General features: G+C 40.0%; 1 protein-coding gene across 1 annotated transcript in view; it reads right to left on the reverse strand.

Annotated features, from left to right (window-relative positions):
• Positions 1-8631: 8631 nt before the first annotated feature.
• Positions 8632-24215, reverse strand: part of FREM3 (FRAS1 related extracellular matrix 3) — a 93931-nt gene continuing 78347 nt past the window's right edge. The window contains exons 17-24 of the mRNA XM_070757762.1: positions 21984-22176; positions 20049-20153; positions 17045-17172; positions 16022-16156; positions 13386-13512; positions 11260-11447; positions 11022-11168; positions 8632-9691 (exon numbers count right to left, since the gene is read on the reverse strand). Coding sequence (XP_070613863.1) covers positions 9170-9691; positions 11022-11168; positions 11260-11447; positions 13386-13512; positions 16022-16156; positions 17045-17172; positions 20049-20153; positions 21984-22176 — 1545 coding nt within the window. The 3' untranslated portion in view covers positions 8632-9169. The remainder of the gene's footprint in view (positions 9692-11021; positions 11169-11259; positions 11448-13385; positions 13513-16021; positions 16157-17044; positions 17173-20048; positions 20154-21983; positions 22177-24215) is intronic.

Consider the following 24215-nt stretch of genomic DNA (forward strand, 5'->3'; position numbering starts at 1 on the left):
TCTAGTAGTTGATGTTTTTTATATATGTATATATATATGTATATATATTGTTCAATTCTTTGTTTCACAAATATGCTAAATCACACTATCCTCTAGTTGTTTATAGATATCGTGCTTAGGTTTCCCAGGCTATAAAGTTTTCAATGTATGTCCTTAGCTGTTATGGACATATATCTAGTTATAAAATAGTCATTTATCATTGGGCAAACTATTTAGAATTATCCATGCTGTTTCATTAGTTTCCCAGATGATCTCTGTACTTCAGTTTAACTTTTGCCTTTTTAAATAGGCAGGTAAAGATATCAAACATCCAGCCACCCAACATTTTTATTTTCTATGAAAATGTCTGTGGGCCACAAAAGTGTCATTGGAAATATTATACATTGGAATTGGTACTTTGCATTATAGCATTGAGTCAGTCTTGTTGATATACAGTGTAACTATACTTGTGCTTATCTCAGTCATTTCCCTCCTTCTTTGGGGACTGCTATTTCTTTTCACTTACAATTATTGTATTCTTCTCAATCATAAATAGCAATAAGCCAAGGAGCCAAAATCAAAGTGTATTCCCATTTGTACACCATGTTAACTGCATTGCTAAGGCAAAGAAAATAATCTCAAATTAGCTTACTTACACAATAACCAGAAGGAAAGGATAGAATCATGTTTAAGTGAAAATCTTTCCAATCAAAATTTATTTCTAGATTTCTCACAGAAAACAAGAATTAGTCTTTTTCTTGGTTGCGCTCTTTAACCCACCTAATAGAGATAGAGAGAGATTGCTTATGTGCAACTTTCACATATACAATGCCTCAAAAAATGTTCACTTAGCAGTCATTTGTATTGGATCAAGCTTCTGCATGTACAAATGAAACAGTCTGATAATAGACTGAACTTTTTATTTCACCCAAATTGTGGAAACCACCAACTTCAAACGTAGTGTATCAATCTACATTGTTATAATAAAGTGTAATTAGCTAGTACAGTCATGTGAAAAAGTATACCCTCTTTTGAGTCCTATGGTCTTATGTAATAAGACATTGTAAAAATCATCTGGTCCTTAAAAGTAGATAAATACAACTTTATATAACCGTGCATGACATATTACGCCACATCATCATTTATCTTAAAAAAAGAAAGCCAAAATGGAGATGTGTATGAAAAACTAAACACACCCTTTCCATAGCTATGAAGAGTCTAAATATCAGTCAAGTGCTGCTAATCAAGTGTCCTTGATCAATTTATCATCAGCAAGTGTGACTACCTCAATAAAAGTTGAAGTTTTAGGAGTTTTGTTGGTGTCCAGCGTTGTGTTACAATGTCAAAAAGGAAATATATCAGTAATGATCTTAGATAAGTAACTGTTGCAACCTATCTGGGAATGGTTATAAGGCTATTTCCAAATAGTGATGAAGATTATTCAATGGAAAACATTCAAAGACAGTTTCCAGTTATCCAGTTCAAGACTGGAGGTCCCGGCAAATTCAACCTAAGGTTAGACTGTAATGGTCAAAGAAATTGCAAAATAAACTGAAGAATTGCAGCTTAGACTCTACAGGCCTCAGTTACCATGTTAATAGTTACCATGAGCCGGAGTGGCACAGCAGGTAGAGTGCAGTACTGCAGGCCACTGAAGCGGACTGTAGATCTGCAGGTCAGCGGTTCAAATCTCATCATCGGCTCAAGGTTGACTCAACCATCCTTCCGAGGTGGGTCAAATGAAGACCTGGATTGTGGGGGAAATAGGCTGGCTCTGTTAAAAAGGGCTATTGCTAACATGTAAGCCACCCTGAGTCTAAGGAGAAGGGCGGCATTAAAAAAAATCGAATGAATAAATGTATGTATGTATCTTAAGTTCATGACAGTACAATTAGAAAAAGACCGAACAAGTATGGTTTGTTGGGGAAGGTCACGAGAAAGTCTCCTCTAAAAAAAACATTGCAGCATGGCTTAAGTTTGTGAAGTTGCATCCAAACAAATGGCAAGACTGCTGGAATACTGTCCTTTGATAGACCAGACCTAAGTGGATGTGTTTTTGCCATAACTTTTGGCAGAAATTTAAAAAAAAACAGCATATCAACACAAACATCCCATAGCTGGGCACCTTCAAGTCATGAGTCAACGATAAGTACCCAAGTTTTGTAGGATCAAATGTGTGGCCATCTGCCGACAATTAAAGCTTAGTTGACCTTAGGTCATGCAGCAGGACACTGATCCTGAGCACACCAGCAAATTTGCAAAAAGAAGGGCTGAATGGCCCAGTTAAAGTTCAGACCTCAACCCATTTGAAATGCTGTGGGACCTCAAGAGGGTTGTACATAAATGTCCACAAACCTCAAATGAACAGAAGCAATGTAAAGAAGAGCAGGCCAACATTCCTCAGCAATGATATGACACTGATAAAGTCATATCTATGATTTGTTTCCACGTGTTGTGAGCCGCCCCGAGTCTTCGGAGAGGGGCGGCATACAAATCTAAGTAATAAATAATAAATAATAAATAAATAAATAAATAAATAAATAAATAAATAAATATACAAAGTGATTACTTCAAGTTGTTGTTGCTAAAGCTGCTACAGGCTATTGAATCATAAGGTGCACTTAGTTTTTCACACATGGCTTTTCCATTTTGGCTTTCTTTTTGTAAAGTAAATGATGACATGTAATATGTGTTCGTCTGATGTTGTGTTACTTACTTTTAAGAATTGCTAAGAATCAGATGATTTTTGCTATGTCCCGATATTTAAAATCACAGAACTCAAAACGTCTAACACTCTTTCACAAGACTCTATATATTTTACATTAGGAAATGTTAGAAATAAAACGGGGAAAAGCTTCTATGTAAGGATAAATTTTAACATAGTAACTTTATATTTTCTAATTACTTGAAAATAAAAAGAAAACTTGTTTTGGTTCAATGAATCCTTCTGTTTTTTTCTACAAAAAATAATGGGCAGTCACTTGTATCAGCTAAATTCATATATTATTTTATTATCTATCACTATCTGAATATTTTATTAATCAGAATGCAATCAATAGTGTAGTTTCTAGCAAGTATATCTGACAATTCATATCACTCAAAGGCTACTGACAACTTACAAGAGTAGCAAAAAGATAAAATATTATATATATAATTTAATCTGGTTTATTATAGTTAATTGTAGTAAACCCAGGGGTGGGTTCTAACCAGTGAAGAGCTACCAAAATTTTTGCTACCACACTGTGGCCGTGGCTTATGCAGGACGCCCTGCATTTTCTTTCAACATCTTTCAGTGCAAATTGGGTACTCTGAGGTGGAACTCCATTTTCGCTATCCCACGGCGTTCCCCTCCCATCCAGGCAGTATTTATTTATTACTTAGATTTGTATGCCGCCCCTCTCCGAAGACTCACTCCTAGTTCTAAATTACCTTGCTGCTGGTTATTTTTGAAAAAGAAATTGAAAAAAAGAGAGCAGGGTCCATGGACTGGTACCGGCCAACCAGTTTCGTGACATCATTGTGACATCAACAGTTCTACCAATTTAGGCAAACCGGGAGGAACCACCTCTGAGTAAATCTGTAGTAGAATTACCTTTGTGGGTTTGCAGGTTCCAGGCTTTCAACTTTAATAACAGGATAGTTTGGTCTTCAGCTTTTGCACTGCGGTCATGGCGTTTAGTATCTGGTCTTATGTTTCGGCCAAATGCCTTAGATAATGTAATACGACAACAAATGGAAAAGACAACACTTGTATGAAAAAAACAATTTTTATAAAATGATCTCTGAAAGCATTTTGGTAAATTCACAGTCATATATATCATAATACAGTATACGGCTTTCCACCTTTCGGTTGCTAAATGAAAAATAGACTGGATGGTTGTATATATAATTGTCATATAATTTACAGTAAATCCTTAGAGGTTTTCCTGAAGTGAGTCTTATTCCAAATAATGTAAATAAAACTAACCTTACAGAGCACAAATGCTCTCTTCCTATTGAGCAACGTACAAGCAATGCCTACCATTTTTCAAAGCTTGTTTTTTTTCAAGATGCTCCTATCAGAGTTTGTCTATAGAAATTCTCAGTCATCCAGGTCATGGTTGCCCCAAAGGTGCTTTTTCAAGAGGCAACTGGCCTTTCTGTTTTTCTTTGAAGAAGTTTTGCTTCTCATCTGTTCTGTCTGGGTCACTCCAGAAGCCAATACCAACCCAAAAAGAGAAGCCAGACACACTGGTAAAAGGCAAAGGCAGTTTTATAAAATTCAAGAAAAACACAGGTAACAGAAAATGTCCTTACAAACAGGAAAATGCTGTATCTTCAGATATATCAACGAAGGCAAAAGTCCATGCAGCAATACATAATTCTTGCTGCCAAGCCGAGGCTGTAGATAGCAGACCTACACCTCCCACGGGTCTTCCAAAGCTGCTGGGCCACAAGCCAGGAACAGAGACGCCGAGAAACAAGACAGGATAACGCCACGCCAAGCTGATAACACTCCACATGGCTTCAAGGGCTTGCTTGCCTTTTAAATCCTGCTAAGGAGGACCACACCCAAACCCAGCTGTTCCTAATTCAGTGCTGATAATACTTCTTTAATTGCTCCTTTCTTTGATCTCTGTCGTATGTCAATGACGGCTTGAGCTTCATCACCTAATGACTCCAAACTACTGGCTGGGGAGAGGCTCCCCCCCCGGGGCTCTCATGCTGTTCTCCTTCATCCCATTCCTGATTTTCCTCTCCCCCGTCCAACTGTTCAGCCCCCTCCTCTTCACTGTCGTCCTCCGGGCATGGAGCCAGCAGAGACACAGCCGGTCCCTGAGCAGCCTCAGGCTGAACCACAACATCATCCAAGAAGCTTCTTCACCTACCCATCTGCTCTTGGCCTATCCGGATTGGAACAAAGGGAGAATCCACATGCTGAGATTTCAAATAACACACTTTTATATAAAAAAACCAGGGTTTATACAAGCAAACTCATGCATTACAGTCCATCTGGAGATCTACCGAGAACCAAAGCTAATTATCACATTCCTCAGTAAGATAAGGGTTCTTTGGCCACACATACACACACTCGCAATTCTCCAGGTTTTGCTCAAACAGCTTTATCTCTGCCCGATGAATTTAGAAGCATAATAGCAGGTTGCCAGCATGGCATTTCTGAAGTCGTAAATCTAGGACTGCCATCATTACGAACGTTGGAACACTACATCCCTTTACCCAGAAATCCTCCTTTATATCCTGTCTGGGCGTGGTTAACTGTTTCCTAGAGCAGTGTTTCCCAACCTTGGCAACTTGAAGAGATCAGGACTTCAACTCCCAGAATTCCCCAGCCAGCATTCGCTGGCTGGGGAATTCTGGGAGTTGAAGTCCAGATCTCTTCACGTTGCCAAGGTTGGGAAACACTGTCCTAGAGATATAACTGTCTAGTCTTTCTTTCGTAGACTCACTTTCTGAACTTTTTCCCATACAGATATTCCTGTCTGTTTCATGACCTTCTGACCTGAGCATCTAATAGGGGTTCCTCTCCCATGTCTCCTCCTCCTTTGACTCAGACATTGCCATCATTGGGGTTTCTACAGTCTCAGGTTCCAACTCTCCCTCACTTTCACTACCTGACTCAGTTGTCAAGAACATTGGCCTAGGGCAGGGATAGGCAAAGTTGGCTCTTCTATGACTTGTGGACTTCAACTCCCAGAATTCCTGAGACAATCATGCTAGCTAAGGAATTCTGGGAGTTGAAGTCCACATGTCATAGAAGAGGCAACTTTGCCTACTCCGGCCTAGGGTACCAAGACGGGCCTGGTTCATCCTCCTCAGAATCTGTGACTGACTGACCGGGTCGTGGATCACTCATAACACAATCAACTGAGAGTTGAAGCTTCTTGGATGAGAAGCAAAACGAAAACCAGAAAATCCAGGTGCCTCTTGAAAAAAAAGCACCTTTGGGACTATCGGAGATTTCTTCTTTCTTTAGCGCTTCAACATAGATAATATATGTGTCATATTAATGAAATAATCTTCCAACTGCTTGGTAATATAACAGTGATAATGCTGGACATGTGAAAGTCTACCATTAATAGGACATTAAGGTCATGATTCTGACAGAATAAATAACCAACGTTTTAACATCAGATAAATTTCTTCATAATCGGCCAAGTATATTAACCTTATTACCGCAGCTAATTAAAAAACTGCAAATTTTCACTTCCTTTAAACAAAATAATCCATCCTTGTCAATTTTACTTTGTGAATTTTCAAACTACATGCATTATTTTATAAATGAACTGTTAAACAACTTTGGCTTAACAAAAAAAGAAAGGAAGAGGAAGAATTGAAACTAGCTGCTATGTCTAGGCAGATAAAAGCTATTGAAGAAAATACAGCATGGTTCTCTGATATGAGTAACTTGAATTTAGCTGGTACAGGTGGATAACAATATGTTGCTATTGTCATTTGGAAAGATATCAGGGTCATTCACACTAGTTTTGAAAGCCACAAATGTCAGTTTGCTTTAATGAATAATAGAGAGATGCTCTTCTTCTACATGCACATTTTCAAATAATCTTGAAAGTGCATTGCCCTATATGAACTGAAAGAAGCATAGCACTGCAACTGGAAAACCCATTATTAATAATTTTCTCCTATAAAGCAGGAGACTTATATGCTAGTTATTTTTTGACTGATTAGCTAATGAACATTGTGAATTAAAATATTTAAACACAACTAGCATACAGTATTAAAACGGTTATTATAATTTAGAGTGGTCAGTAGTATCACTGAGAATTTCTAGACAAGAAAAATAGATATCTTAACTAATGCACAATTATTATATCAATTAAAAAGATAAGTCTTAATTAAATTGCTTATACACAAATTACCGTCCAAGCGCCATTAATAGGAGTTTCCTCCTGTGCATGAGAAAAAGGGAACTCTTTGTTTTAACAACACAATTGCTGTTAAAAAATAAAACTGTCTATCCAATTAGCCAGGGATAGTTTTTAGTATATCAAAATTCTTTCCATAGCATCCTAATTAATTAAAACTTTGATCTCACATAGACATTTACAATGAGTAGATCTACTGAAATTGGTTTAGCTTCTGAATAAGTTGGTGCAATCTCATGATTAATGTACTTTTTTTTCTGTAAGAAAACTTATTTGAATCTAAAACTTTCAAGAGGGCAAAAACATACTACGTGAGAAATGTATAAATTCTATAACCAAATTTAGTATATGCTGATTAACTCCACATCACAGAACCTCAAGAAATAGAGGTAAGGGCGTGCTTTTACTTATTTTGGAATTATATAGATTCTATCAATCTGGCATGGAAAGTTGCTTTAGACCTGAAGGCAATTCTATCTAGTTCATAATTAAAGTTGAAATAAAAAAGGGGATTACCGTCTTTAAAAATATGGCAATATTTTATTCAGGTAATAGCAAAGTGCCATCTTGATTCTCCTAAAACAATATTGAATAGCCTTTACCCAGAATTTTTTTTTCCAAAATAACATGGTAAATAATTGTTAATGATTTTGTATGTGTTGACACAAAATTTACTATTGATTGCTTAGATAAGTAGCAGGTTTTTTTTTTTTTTAAAAAGGACACTCTGAAAAGAAATTTCCAGGTAGTTAAGGTGATGTAAGTTTTTCCACAATATTTTACAATATTTTCCATGTTACATAAGGAGAGAGCTATTTGAACTAACATAAATAAAATACGACTAATTGCAAGCAATTGGAATAATAATCTAATAATGGTTTAGTTTTATGACATTTATGTTACATAAGTAGAGAACATTGCAGGATGTTGTATGAAAGACTATTTGTAATACCTGTATATTAAAACATTCAGAAACATTCTCTTTAAATAAGTTCAGTGTTTTGCCAATACAGTGATCCCTCGATTTTCGCGATCTCGTTCTTCGCGAAACGCTATATCGCGATTTTTCCACCCGATGACGTCACTCTCTTCCTTCCTTTCTCATCTTTCTTTCTCTCTCTCTTTCTCTCTCTTGCTTCTTCCTCTCTCACACTCTCTTCCTCCCTCTCTCATCTCTTTCTTTCCTTCTCTCTCTTTCTCTATCTCTCCCCCTCTTGCTGGTGGGCGGGCGGGCGGGCGAGCGGGGGCATCAGCGAGGAAGACCCAGGGAAGGTTCCTTCGGCCGCCCAGCAGCTGATCTGCTCGGCAGCGCAGCGAGGAGCCGAATCGGGGTTTCCCCTTTGCGTGGGCGGCGGGGAAACCCCGATCTTCATCTGCTCGCTGCTGCTGCGGCCGCCCAGCAGCTGATCTGCTCGGCAGCGCAGCGAGGAGCCGAATAGGGGTTTCCCCTTTGCGTGGGCGGCGGGGAAACCCCGATCTTCGTCTGCTTGCTGCTGCTGCGGCCGCCCAGCAGCTGATCTGCTCGGCAGCACAGCGAGGAGCCGAATAGGGGTTTCCCCGCCACCCACGCAAAGGGGAAACCCTGATTCGGCTCCTCGCTGCGCTGCCGAGCAGATCAGCTGCTGGGCGGCCGAAGGAACCTTCCCTGGGTCTTCCCCGCCGCCCACGCAAACTCCACCATCTGCGCATGCGCGGCCATGAAAAAAGGGCGCGCATGCGCAGATGGTGTTTTTACTTCCGCAACCCTAAATCGCGAAAAATCGATTATCGCGAGGGGTCTTGGAACGGAACCCTCGCGATAATCGAGGGATCACTGTACAGTGTTTTGCTTTTCGATACAGATTCCATTATAGATATTTGCTTGTATCCCATTTAGTTAAAAATTTTACCTTTTTTCTTAACTTCCCTCCCACCCTTTCATATAAAAATGGTATAAAACACTATACAAGTTAATGAAAAGGAAATCAGTATCCCTTTGAATAGCACCAGGCTTTCATGTTGATAGATAAGGCACACTTATACCTGCTAATGGATTTTTTTTAAAAGCACCCTTTCAGGGGTCAAATGCTGAATTTAATTAACATTGTATTTCAGGATATCCTCCTGTGTTCCTGGGAGTTTGTTGTGCGGGAGGTTATAAATAAGTCACATTTCTATACACATTCTCTTTGCTAAACTTTTCTTCCAAATGCTGAATCTCACACAACATAGCACCAAAACTGCAGCAGCCTAATTCCATAGCTACCTCACCCAGCCCCCTGTGGTTTCCATTCTGTAGAATCTTCAAAGAGTCATCATCAATGCTGTTAAACTTCAGAGCTATCACTATTGCTCTGCTGTGTTGTCATAGTTTCATTACTGTTGGAATGATTGGCAAATGAGGTCGTTTTCCCATCATTTGAATGTCCCTTTCGCTTCAGAAGTAATATAATAATTATAACAGTGCAGAGAAGAAGCAATAGTCCAATTGCACCTCCAATAATGGGAATTATCTTCTCTTCTGCATTACTGCCTGGGATTTGCAGGACTGGCTTTTCGTAAGGTTTACCTGCGGGAGACCATTCTTTCTTCTTGAATGTGATTTTATTAGATCGATCAAGAACTATATGCTGGATATTTGTTCCTCTATTCTTATCAGCACCGATATCTTGGGCAAGAGCAGGAATTTCAGAAACAGCTCTCCGAGAACGACTAAGATGTGAAGTGCTGTTATTGCGAGATAAAACATAGTGATACTCAACACTTCTTTTTCCGAGGCCCTTATGAGCATTTTCACGTGATCGGACCATGTAAATCGTGTGGATGTACCATTCTCGACCCACTGCTACCTATTCGATTTAAAAAAAAACGCACAGATGAAATAAAATTAAAAAAACCCAAGCAAAATGAAAAAGACAGACTCCAGTAAATGCACACCAGCCTGCATGATGCCATTTTCATGCAATAACAGTATGACCTTTACATCTCCACCCCATGTCCAGTTAGTGAAGCAGTGGAAGTGATGTGCCGGTGCCTGGAGGCTGTTAGAGTCTGGATGGGTGTCAACAGGCTCAAACTCAACCCTGATAAGAGTGGCTGTGGGTTTTGCCTCCCAAGGACAATTCCATCTGTCCATCCATCACCCTGGGGGGGGGGATTACTGACCCCCTTGGAGAGGGTACGGAACCTAGGCGTCCTCCTCGATCCACCTTGGGCATCCACTCGATCCTAACATTAGAGCACCATCTTTCAGCTGTGGCGAGGAAGACGTTTGCCCAGGTTCACCTGGTGCATCAGTTGCGGCCCTATTTGGACAGGGAATCTTTGCTCACAGTCACTCATGCCATTAGCACCTCGAGGTTTGACTACTGCAATGCTCTCTACATGGGGCTACCTTTGAAGAGTGTTTGGAAACTTCAACTTGTCCAAAATGCAGCCGCGCAAACAGTCTTGGGCCTTCCAAGAAATGCCCACATCTCGCCATCACTCGGTGGACTGCATTGGCTACCGATCAGTTTCTGGGCACAATTCAAAGTGTTGGTTATGATCTATAAAGCCCTAAATGGCATAGGACCAGATTATCTCCGAGACTGCCTTCTGCCACACGAATCCCAGCGACCAGTGAGGTCCCACAGAGTTGGCCTCCTTAGAGTCCCGTCGACCAAACAATGTTGGCTGGTGGGACCTAGGGGAAGAGCCTTCTCTGTAGGAGCCCCGGCACTCTGGAATCAATTCCCCCCCAGAGATTAGGGCTGCTCCTACCCTCCATTCCTTTCGAAAGCTCCTGAAAAACCACTTATGTAGCCAGGCATGGGGAAACTGATATGCCCCTTAGCTAGTATGGTTTTTTATGTATGGTTTGTTTTTTATTATAAAGGTTTACAATTGTTCTTTTAATATTAGATTTGTACATTATGTATTGTTGTTGTGAGCCGCTTTGAGTCCTCGGAGAGGGGCGGCATACAAATCTAATAAATTATTATTATTATGCTTTCTTGTAGTATAATAATAATAATTTATTAGATTTGTATGCCGCCCCTCTCCAAGGACTCGGAGCAGCTCACAACAACAATACATAATGTACAAATCTAATATTAAAAGAATTATTATTATTATTATTATTATTATTATTATTATTATTATTATTATTATTATTATTATTTACCCACATTTTTTTACCTGGAATAATGGAGTTGACAGCATGCTGAATCCATCAGAACCAGGCTGTTTTACCAAAGGATAGCCATCAATGTGATCAACTGCTAGTTTGGCGTGGAATGCCATATTTCCAAACATTTTTGATTGTGTATCTGGTTGAGCTTTATCCTAGGGAATGAAGAAATAGTGGTATATTATTAAGTTCAAAGTTAAAAATGATGTTCCTGAGAATCTATTAGTGTAATATTAGCATACATACCAGGATTTTGAATCTGTACAATAGGGAAGATGAGTCAGCTAGGCAGCCATATTCTTTGTTACTTGGATTATACTTGGGAACATACCCATCAGCTCCTGTACATAAGAAAACCTTCTCAATATTACAGATGAAAGATTCCCCTAAATTCTGAACAGGATCCACCATGACACGGCCGTAGATTTCTGAACCTAAAATTAAAGAAACATGAGATCAAAACCAACACTGGCTCAAAAAGCCCTTGGATATAATTCCCCAAATTTAATAACCAAGTAATAATATTTCATGTGCCATTCAAAGAGGAAATATCTTCAAGCCTACAAGCTATTACACAGATTGATATATATAGTAAATCTAAATCCTATATTCCCGGATGTAATCACATTGTTTGAGTAGTTAACAAATTGTTAATTAATACAATCTATAATACAATAATTAAACATTACTAATGCTAAAATGTAAAGTTTAGAAATCATGCAATATAAATTAAATAAATGTATAATTGTACAAATGAAACAATGTAAGTCACAATTTGCATTTAAAGTACAAAGGCCTAAAATTTATGAACAATAATATTTATGAACAATGTATGCTTGGCATATATTGATAAAATCAACACAGCATGCTATCACTTTAAGAAGACATGCTAAGCCCAGGAAGCCGGCATAGAGAAACATCTTTCAGCTGTGGCGAGGGGGACGTTCGCCCAGGTTCGCCTTGTGCACCAGTTGCGACCCTACTTGGACCGGGAGTCACTGCTCACAGTCACTCATGCCCTCATCACCTTGAGGCTTGACTACTGTAATGCTCTCTACATGGGGCTACCTTTGAAAAGTGTTCGGAAACTTCAGATCGTGCAGAATGCAGCTGCGAGAGCAATCATGGGCTTTCCCAAATATGCCCACGTTACACCAACACTCCGCAGTTTCCGGTCACAATTCAAAGTGTTGGTTATGACCTATAAAGCCCTTCATGGCACCGGACACGATTACCTCAGGGACCGCCTTCTGCTGCACGAATCCCAGCGACCAGTTAGGTCCCACAGAGTGGGTCTTCTCCAGGTCCTGTCAACTAAGCAATGTCGCCTGGCGGGACCCAGGGGAAGAGCCTTCTCTGTGGCAGCCCCGGCCCTCTGGAACCAACTCCCCCCAGAGATTAGAACTGCCCCCACCCTCCTTGCCTTTCGTAAACAACTTAAAACCCACCTCTGCCTCCAGGCATGGGGGAATTGAGATCCTCTTTCTCCCTAGGCCTTTACAATTCTATGCATGGTATGTATGTATGTATGTTTGGTTTTTATATTAATGGATTTTTAATCATTTCTAATACCAAATTACTATTGTACACTGTTTTATTGTCGCTGTTAGCCGCCCCGAGTATCCGGAGAGGGGCGGCATACAAATCCAATCAATCAATCAATCAATCAATCAATCAATAAATAGGAAATTATTTTCCATGCATCATCGCACATTGCACAGAACTTAGAGAAGACATGCATTCTGGATAAATTAGATTTCTTTTATATAGTTTTAAAATGTTTTTATACTTTCTTGTTTTAACAATTGTGTTTATTCGTCTCTCAACAATGGTTGGCTAGTATTATTTCATAATTCTATATAAATACTGCCCTTACTTTGAGCTATTAAGATAAATGCTTTATATTGCGCCTAGATGCTTAGTTCAGCATTTTACTTGCCTTTAGCGGAAATTCCTGCAATTCTATTTTTCTTCACCAGGGGTCAGTCTTTATTCAGGACACAAGTAAAGATTATTTATATGATGTTAAACTAGGGATTTAATATATCTTTTGGTCATCCCGGTTACAATTTCAGTAATATATTAGTCAATATAAAAACAGGAATTTGGCTTTCTAACGAAATTCTTTTGCACAGTCACATTACACAATGCATCTTAATTTTTAGAAAGAAGCATTTCATACAAAGATATTTATTCATCTGCACCACTGTAATTTTAAATATGCTTTTTAATTCATAGTACAAATGGGCCAAAAAAAACCTTTCTTGCTCAATTACAAATGTTGTAATAGGACAGGAATCCTCAGAGCATTATCCTATCCTGGCCAGAGAGGTTCATTGGTCCACTCCGCTGTATGTTCAAGCAGACTTTACCCTCTGCGAATGAGACATCCGTTTCTTCTCCAAATCCAACAGAGCCATCAGATAGCCACAGATCCTTCTTGGAGAGCAGAAACATTTGAGTATTGAGATTAAATTCAGCTGCTACAGGATCACTGACCTGTATAAAGCAAAGGGAAGTAATTTCAATAGTCTTTCTAGCAAAAATCTAGCAAAAATCTGCAGTTTATTCTCAAGATTATTAGAAATACTCAAGAGCATTCAAGAGAGTAGAACTAAAGAACAGAGTGTGGTCCATGATTTGTGTTTATAAATAATTGCTTCAAGAACTACCATATTTTGGGGGGTATAAGAGGTACCTTCCCCCCCACCAAAAGAGGGTGGAAGTGTCAGTGTGTCTTATACACCAAATGCAGTCATTTTTGCTGTCCCAAAGCCCTGCCCCCTGCCTGCAGAGAGCTCTTGGGTGCTGGGGAATGGCAAAAATGCCCCCGTCTTTGCAACATGCATTAAGGTGACTTCTAATAATCCCTTATGGCAGAATCCGTTATAATCCATTATACAGAAAAGATTGCATTTATTTGTTAGATTTGTTAGATTTTTAGGCCGCCCTTCTCCGCATGGACTCTCACGACTCACATAACATCCTAGAGCAATGATAGTGAAACCTTTAGGTACTGAAGGCAAATAAAGTCATGCGGAAACATCACTCGCTTGCCGAGACCACACCAAACGTTTTGGTTCTAGCACGCATGCGCGCCTAATGATCAGCTGGCCAGTGCGCATGTGCAGGCCAGTTTTTGGCGCTACCGTGCACACAAAGGACAGCTGATCGCCATGCATGGAAGACGAATAAGCAAGGCCAAGCGTGCCAGGTGTCATGGCTTTGCATGCCACTTTGGGTATGGATGCCAGAGGTTCACCATCACGGTCCTAGAGTGATGCAACTGTGAAACAACATTTATGTGACTAAATATTACTACAAGAGAGGAAAGCGTTCAATTAATATATGGCTGTTATTTTCAACTGACGGTCTTAAATCAGAGACATTTATAGGTATACAGTGTTCCCTCGATTTTCGCGGGTTCGAACTTCGCGGAAAGTCTATACCACGGTTTTTCAAAAATATTAATTAAAAAATACTTTGCGGGTTTTTCCCCTATACCACGGTTTTCCCCACCCGATGACGTCATAAGTCATCGCCAAACTTTCATCTTCCTTTAATAAATATTTTTTTAATAAACTTTAATTAATAAACAGGGTGAGTAATAATCTGAATGGTTGCTAAGGGAATGGGAAATCGCAATTTAGGGGTTTAAAGTGTTAAGGGAAGGCTTGGGATACTGTTCATAGCCAAAAATAGTGTATTTACTTCCGCATCTCTACTTCGCGGAAATTCAACTTTCGCGGGCTGTCTCGGAACGCATCCCCCGCGAAAAGCGAGGGAACACTGTACTCAGTGTTTAGTGCTATAATCTCTACCTTAAAGGCAATATAAACTATAGGGCACACTTATCTAATCTGACACTACAGATATGTTGCAATTCTAATTGTCAGAATTATTTATTTGTTTGTTTTGTCCAATACACAATAATACACAATGAGGGTTATAGAGGATATAATCAGGTAGAATGTATTAAAGGGGGGGTAAAGGAGAAAATAAAGGAGTGAAATATAACTATGAGAGAATAGCAGAAAAAGAACAAGGGGACACAATCTGAAGTTAGTTGGGGGAAAGATCAAAAGCAACATGAGAAAATATTATTTTACTGAAAGAGTAGTAGATCCTTGGAACAAACTTCCAGCAGACGTGGTAGATAAATCCACAGTAACTGAATTTAAACATGCCTGGGATAAACATATATCCATCCTAAGATAAAATACAGAAAATAGTATAAGGGCAGACTAGATGGACCATGAGGTCTTTTTCTGCCGTCAGACTTCTATGTTTCTATGTTTCTATATAGGGATAGAAGAGAAGATATAGGAGATATAGGGGAGACAATAGGACAGGGGACGGTAGGCACTCTGGTGCACTTATGCACGCCCCTTACTGACCTCTTAGGAACTTGGTGAGGTCAACCGTGGATAGTCTAAGGGTAAAGTGTTGGGGGTTAGGGGATGATACTACAGAATCCGGTAGTGAATTCCACGTTGTGGTTGAAGCTGAAGTAGTCTTTGACAGGCAGGACGTTGCAGCATACGATCCTGTGGGCAATACCTAGCTCATGTGAGGCGTCTTAGTTCTAAGCTTTCTAGACCCAGGATTGTAAGTCTAGTTTCGTAGGGTGTTCTGTTACGGGTAGAGGAGTGGTGAGCTCTTCTGGTGAAGTATCTCTGGACATTTTCGAGGGTATTAATGTCAGAAATGTGGTATGGGTTCCAAACAGATGTTTAGCCCTAATGCCACCTCAAGTTGAGAAAAACCAATTGAATATGACCAGATTTTGATTTAGAGAGTGTGCAAGTGAGAAAAATCTGTTGCTAGAATTTTAAATATTTATGGCCCAGTTCTTAAAGTCAGTTTATAACAACAAACACGTAAAATTGATTCATATTTTTTGGCCCTGATACTGCAATTAAGCCAATTTAATTAGCAAGTGATATTTCAGAGAAATGTATCAAAATGCTTCATTAGTTGAGAACATTAAAGTCCTGAAATACTTTACCTGCTGGAACCTGATATCTAGATCAAAGGTGATTGGCTCCCGTGGGCTGCAGATGCCAGGCTGGGTATATTCTTGGCTGGGTGTGGCAACACAAGGGATAAGTTTCACAGTGTAAGTGCCAGAATAGTCACGTACCTGGAAAAAGACACAGAAACGAAAATACAGGTAGTCCTTGAGTTACAACCACAATTGAGCCCAAAATGTATGTTACTAAATGAAACAATTTTTAAGTGACTTTGACCCATTTTGTGACTTGTCTTGCTTCCATTAAGTGAATCTGGTGCACCAGTTGCGGCCCTACCTGGACCGGGAGTCATTGCTCACAGTCACTCATGCCCTCATCACCTCGAGGTTCGATTACTGCAACACTCTCTACATGGGGCTATCCTTGAAAAGTGTTCGGAAACTGCAGATTGTGCAGAACGCAGCCGCGAGAGCCATCGTGGGGCTTCCAAGATTCGCCCACGTTTCTGCAACACTCCGTGGCCTGCACTGGTGGTTTCCGGTCACAATTCAAAGTGTTGGTAATGACCTTTAAAGCCCTACATAGCATTGGACCAGTGGCCGATAAGGTCCCACAGAGTTGGCCTTCTCCGGGTCCCATCGACCAAACAATGTCGTTTGGCGGGCCCCAGGGGAAGAGCCTTAACATAATATAACATTCTACAGAAATAACACTATAGCAAAGATCTATATATTGAGATTAATATGTACTGTATATCAGTGATACCATATACTATATAGTCTTAAAAGACACAAAACTGATTCATATGCTTGCATTTTTACTGAATATGCATGCAAAAATATCTGTTCCTAAGCTATCCAAAGTCTATTTTCAAGCCATACATTAAGCGTTGGTTCATTTACCTTTGATTATTTATAGCACACTAAAAAGTATTTTCGAAAAGTAGAACCTAATCTAAACTTCAGCATCACAGTCTTGCAAGTGTAAGTGAGTTTAATGTTGGCCCTTTAAAAAAACACCAATAAAAACTACCGCAAAATAATTAAGTTAGTACTCACAGCAAAATCAGAAAGAAACTTCCATTGCTGCATTGGCTGATTGAAGGTTTGTTCACTTTGAGAAAGGTTCAATGTGAAGGTAAGGCCAGGGTGGTCAGATGACATCACCATAGAAGTCAGAGAAGTACCTGCAAAAGTGGAAGACCCGTTTTATGATGAAGTTCATTGATGTTATTCCAACACACTGTGGAATGGAACTATCTTTCCTATTCCAATTTAGGAAGCCAAAGAACCAGGACATAAGGAGATGGACTAGGGTAGGAACAGCAAATCCTTGCTGTATGTTTTGAAGACAGAAGGAAATTGGCAAAAAATTATTTGTATTTGTATCTCCGGGACCGCCTTCTGCCGCACGAATCCCAGCGATCGGTTAGGTCCCACAGAGTTGGCCGTCTCCGGGTCCCGTCAACTAAACAATGTCGTTTGGCGGGACCCAGGAGAAGAGCCTTCTCTGTGGCGGCCCCGACCCTCTGGAACCAGCTCCCCCCTTATATCAGAGTTGCCCCCACCCTCCTTGCCTTTCGCAAGCTCCTTAAAACCCACCTCTGTCATCAGGCATGGGGGAATTGAAATTTTCCCTTCCGCCCTAGGCTTACAGAATTTATACATGGTATGCTTGTATGTATGATTGGTTCTTTAAATTGGGGGTTTTTTAGATTATTTTTAATATTAGATTTGTTCAAATTGTCTTTTTTATTGTTGTTAGCCGCCCTGAGTCTTCGGAGAGGGGCGGCATACAAATCTAATAAATACAAATACAAATGTTTTGAAGACAGAAGGAAGTTGGCAAACATGTGCTCTTCTCTTCTCACTAAGGCAGTGATGGCGAACCTATGGCCTGGGTGCCACAGGTGGCATGAGGAGCCATATCTGCTGGCATGGAAGCCATTACCTAGCTCAGCTCCAATTTGCATGTGCATGCCGGCCAGCTGATTTTTGGCTCGCCCGGAGGCTCTGGGAGGATAGTCTCCGGGGGGATGAGGGAGGGCATTTTTGCCCTGCCCAGGCTCCAGAGGCAAAAACAGCCCTACCGCCCCACCAGAAGTTGGGAAATGGGTTGTTTCAGGCCTTTAGAGCAGTGATTTTCAACCTGTTTTGAGCCGTGGCACATTTTTTACATTTATAAAATCCTGGGGCACACCACCATCCAAAATGACATCCCCTCATATACAGTCCCATCTAACATCCCCACATATATACAGTCCCATGTAACCCCTCATATATACAATCCCGGTAATAGATACTGGGGCTTTCACCAAGGTTGTGGGTTCAAATCAATTTGGCAAATGCTCTTTCTATATTATAGAGACTGGACAAAATCAATTTTAGAAAATGTTGGGTACTTGTGTAACATTTTAAGTCCTCAGAGCATTTCTACTGTCAGATTGAGAAGTTTGCTTTCTAGGTAAGGTTTCTGATAAATACTAGAGTTCTCCCTGAGGTTGTGGGTTCACATCCCATAGTCAGCTGGGTGCAGGGGCCTTGGTTCTGTCTGTTTTGATGGTGTATATAGACATTTGAGCTCTTTAAGAAGACCCTTCAGGAGGCCTTATACAATACAGATAACATTGTGACCCTCCTTGCCTTTCGGAAACTCCTTAAAACCCACCTCTGCCGTCAGGCATGGGGGAATTGAAACTTCTCCCCCTTGCCCATGTAGTTTTTGTGTATGATTCGATTGTGTGCTTGTTTTTTATATATTGGGGTTCTTTTGGATTTTTTTTAAACTTAAAACTGTAATTTAGATTGCGAAATATTAGATTTGTTACTATGTTTTGTTTACCATTGTTGTGAGCCGCCCTGAGTCTACGGAGAGGAGCAGCATATAAATCCAATAAATCTAATCTAACATTGTGATGCATTGTATATCACCCTCTGCCGGGGCCTCTTATAAAAAGAAAAAGGTGAAATATCTATATACATCACAGGATACACATAACCTTCCTGGGTGTGGATGAGAGGCGGCTTGCTATTGGTTCATCGCTAGTGGTCGGGATGAATCCTAGAAGGTGATTGGTCAGTGAGCGTTCCCTGTGCCTCCACTCTTCCTGTCGCTGATAGCTGGAGAGATTATGAGGGGAATGTTTATGTTAGGATGGAGGCGGCTGGCGGCGGGCCGGATAAATGGCCTCCGTGGGCCGTATCCGGCATGCGGATCGTAGTTTGGAGACCCATGTTTAATTTCCCCATGGCACACCGGACCATGTCTCACGGCACACTAGTGTGCCACGGCACACTGGTTATAAAACACTGCTCTAGAGCAGTGATTTTCAACCTTTTTTGAGCTGCGGCACATTTTTTACATATACAAAATCATGGGGCACATTGAGCAGGGGGGGGAATGGGGGGGAATAAAAAAAGTTTGGACAAAAAAATTCTCTCTCTCTCTCTTCCTCCCTTTTGCTCTATTTCTCTCCCTCTTTCTCTCCCTTCCTTCCTCTCTCCATCCCTCTTTCTTTCTTTCTCTCTCTCTCTCTTCTTTCCTTCCTTCCTCTCTTTTTTGCTCTTTCTCTCTCCCTCTCTTGCTTTCTTTCTTTCTCTCTTGCTTGCTTTCTCTCTCTCTCTTTCTCTCTCTTTCTTTCTCTCTCTCTCTTGCTTTCTTTCTCTCACTCTCTTGCTTTCTTTCATTCTCTCTCTTTCTCTCTCTTGCTCAGCTTCGCGGCACACCTGACCATGTCTCACGGCACACTAGTGTGCCACGGCACACTGGTTGAAAAACACTGCTCTAGAGGACCTCTGAGGGGCACCATCCCCAGGCATTGAATTATGGGTGTGGGCCCTCGCACCTGCACTATAACACATACACATGCACTTTCGGCACCCGAGGGAAAAAAGGTTTGCCATCACTGCACTAGGGAATCCAGTTTTTCGTGAAAAGATGATAAAACCCAGTTCCAACCATAGGTTCCTTACTGTTTATGAGATTCACATTAAATCACAGACCCACAAAGCAATTTTTAACTCAGAAAAGATACTCAGAAAACGTACAAAATGCTGGTCTTACCTGGATGGGATATTATGAACTGCCCCCTGAATCGAATTTCCGTCTTGAAATGGACCACCAATCGGCCTTCATCATTGATTTGCATACTGGTTGGGTAAAGAGACCCTAGATGTAAGCAGCCATTATATTATTTTAGAAATATTCATAAAAGGACTCGTTGTTTGGTATCATTCAAATGCGCTGGATTGCAGGTACCACAAGACCTAGCATTGTGTAGCAGTTAATGAGGCAAAATAATTGCTATGATAAAATAAAGCAACAAGTATGAAAATAGAATAACATAAATAATTCAAATTTTGTTTTAAAAGATAGCTTGGCTTTGAAGCAGCTGTCACTCTGCAAGTGGCTGGATAAAGTTGTTCACCGCAATGAGCCGGGGTGGCGCAGCAGGTAGAGTGCTGTACTGCAGGCCACTGAAGCTGACTGTAGATCTGAAGGTCAGCGGTTCAAATCTCATCACCGGCTCAAGGTTGACTCAGCCTTCCATCCTTCCGAGGTGGGTAAAATGAGGACCCAGATTGTGGGGGTAATAGCCTAGCTCTGTTAAAAAGTGCTATTACTAACATGTTGTAAACCGCCCTGAGTCTAACGAGAAGGACGGCATAAAAATCTAAGAAATAAAATAAATAAATAAATAAATAAATCTAGCCTAGAAACTGTTCTGCCAGGCTCTCTGGTAGGAGCCTCCCGAAAATTCAAGGGTACAAATTTCAGACACACACACGTTTGAAAATTCAAAACAATGTTCTTTATCACAAAATTCAAAATAAACTAAGCACTCTTTTTGTATTGCAAAGAGCACTTGTCCCAAAACAACTGGGTAGTCTGTACAATTTCCTTTAAGCAGTCATTAAGTACTTAGCTAGAAGCTGTGAAGAAACTTCACACCCCTTCTTCTTCCAACAAACACGTTGCTCTGCTTTGGTTTCAAAGGCGTGAAAAATCAACAAACAAAGTCCAGAAAACAGCAACACACGATTCCTGAAGAACTGCAATCAGATACTCTTTCACAACGGCCAAACCCATACTCTGCTATTTATAGCAGCAGCCCTAATTACTGGAGGCCTCATTTTCTCTTGTAATAATCCTTCAGTTGTTGTCTCCTATGCATCACTCTACACATGCGTGGATGTGTCATTAATTCTTGTTCAGAATCCAAGGATGATACAGATGATTGATCTCCTCCTGGGCTGTCTGCCAAACTCCCCTCTTCCCTGTCACTCATGCTTCCTTGGTCAGAGGAGGCTTCATCGGCAGATTCCATTGGGAGCAAAACAGGCCTGCGGCATGTGGATTTCTCCCCCACATCCACCTGCACATTCCTTGGGGCAGGAGCTGGGCCAGAGCTAACCACAACAGAAAACAGCTATTCTTTTCTTGTGACGTTCCATAGAGCTACGAATGGCTAATTGTGTGTAAGAGGCTGAGTTTTCACATTCAACTCCTACCCTCAAAACGTAGCTACAGAGCAATGCACACCAAGACAACTAGACACAAGAACAGTTTTTCCCCGAACGCCATCACTCTACTAAACAAATAATTCCCTCAACACTGTCAGACTTCCTACTCAATTTGCACTTCTATTCTACTAGTTTTTCTCATCATTCCTATCACTCATTTCCTCCCATGTTGACTGTATGACTGTAACTTGTTGCGTATATCCTAAGATTTTTATTAATATTGCTTCTTCATTGCTTATTTGACCCCTATGACAATCATTAAGTGTCGTACCACATGATTCTTGACAAATTTATATTTTATTTTATGTACGTTGAGAGCATATGCACCAAGACAAATTCCTTGTGTGTCCAATCACACTTGGCCAATAAAAATTCTATTCTATTCTATTCTGTAGTAGCCAGTTTTCCATACTAATCTCTTAAGGTAAATTTTTTTCTGGGAAAGAAAGAAAAAAAGGAAATATTTATAATTTACCTTGCAGTTCTGCTTCTGGTGGACTTCCAATGCCGTCTTTCCATAGAATGGCAGTATCATATACAAAAGTGAGCCTCAACTCAGATTGCAAGTCAAAATGTTGCCAGCCCCCAACTGCCGCAGGTGAATGGAAGACGTAAGATACATAGAGGGGCACTCGAAGTGTGACATACGATTGAACCAGATTCAGCACCTGGAAAATAGCACAGCATTAGATCACTCTATGCTCATACTGGATCTTCAGGAGTTAAAATCACAGCTTTTCTGAACATAATATGGATGACTCCATAGTGTCATCCCCAAACCCCCAACACTTTACCCTTAGATTATCTACAGTTGACCTATCCAGATTCCTAAGAGGTCAGTAAGGGGCGAGTACAAGTGCACTAGAGTGCCTTCCGTCCCCTGTCCTATTGCTCTCCTATATGTCCTATACCTTTCTTCTATTCCTATATCTCTTCTTCTATTCTTTCATTGATATGTTCTATTACTATACTAGAGTTGTTAACCTGATCCTACGCAGCTTCTGCTCAGGCAACCTCACCCTACTCACAAGAGCCTACAAAACTTTTGCCAGACCCATCCTAGACTACTGCTCATCTGTCTGGAACCCATACCACATCTCAGACATCAATACCATTGAAAATGTCCAAAGATATTTCACCAGAAGAGCCCTTCACTCCTCCACTCGAAACAGAATATCCTACAAAAACAGACTAACAATCCTGGGCCTAGAAAGCCTAGAACTACGGCGCCTAAAACACGATTTGAGTATTGCCCACAAGATCATATGCTGCAACATCATACCGGTCATGACTACTTCAGCTTCAACCGCAACAACACAAGAGCACGCAACAGATTCAAACTTAATACAAATGGCTCCAAACCTGACTGTAAAAAAATATGATTTCAACAATCGAGTTATCGAAGCGTGGAACTCATTACCGGACTCAATTGTGTCAACCCCTAACCCCCAACATTTCTCCCTTAGACTATCCACGATTGACCTCTCCAGGTTCCTAAGAGGCCAGTAAGGGGCGTACATAAGTGCACTGGTGTGCCTTTCGTCCCCTGTCCAATTGTCTTTCCTTTCTCTCACTTATCATATATATTTTCTTTCTTTCATATATCCTCTCCTCTAAGTTCACTTTACCCTTATATATATTACTACATGTCTATTTTTCTTCCTATGTATTTGTGTATTGGATGAATGAATGAATGAATGAATGAATGAATAAATAAAAAAATAAAATAAAATATACCTTCTTTTCTATTCCTTCTTAGATATATTTTACTATGAGTATCTCCTCTATAACCTTCATCATGTATTTTACTATGTGTATATAGATATATACCCACTAAAACCCCCATTGTGTATTGGACAAAATAAATAAATTAAATAAATAAATAAATAAATAAATAAATAAAATCTCATCATCAGACCTTCCTTTCGGTCCCTTGTTTATTTATTTTCTGATATGTGTTGGCTCCCGAACAAATGTTTCTTGTTGCAAAGTAGAAATCTACTTTAATGCTTGAAAAATGAATTTAACAGCTTATGATAAAGTGTGAGAGAATGAAATGTTGGCCAAAATTTAAGGAGACAGCCTTCTTCTGAAATGCAACCCTGGCAAAGAACAAAACCCACTCTAAAATCAACTTGACAGTCATCCCAGAGTGTGTGGCAATCTAAGATTACAATCAAGAGCCTATTATGGGATTAAGTTGATACTAAGAATCTCACATTCATCTCTTACCTCCGGTGAATTTTCAAAAGTGAACTTGCTCATATTCAAAAGTATTATTTCTGGTGATTAAAGATTAAAGCATCATCATCACCACCAATTTCCTGCTTTTAGAACTGATAGCAAACCAGATGAAGAATAAGAAGTGAACTGATCAACGCTTGTATTCGAAGAAGTAAATAAAACTCCAGATTAAAAAAAAACAAAAAACTGGCACCTAACACTCAAAATAATCTTCAGGATTTCAAGCAGCTGAGAACATGTTTAAAACCTAAAGCAAAACTGAATGTAACCACCCATCAGTAATAACTTGTAATAATATAACTTTGATTAAGAGATGGCATGCAAGTCAAATTCTCCCTTTTGTTTGTATGCAAACACGCCTTCTTCTCCCTGCCTGTTTAAACTACAGGGCTATAATTTAAATATATAGTACATAATTGAATGTGGACCTTACTGAAGTAATAATAATTTCCCATATAAGATA

Source organism: Erythrolamprus reginae, chromosome 7 (genome assembly GCF_031021105.1).
Source record: "Erythrolamprus reginae isolate rEryReg1 chromosome 7, rEryReg1.hap1, whole genome shotgun sequence".
Classification (NCBI taxonomy): domain Eukaryota; kingdom Metazoa; phylum Chordata; class Lepidosauria; order Squamata; family Dipsadidae; genus Erythrolamprus; species Erythrolamprus reginae.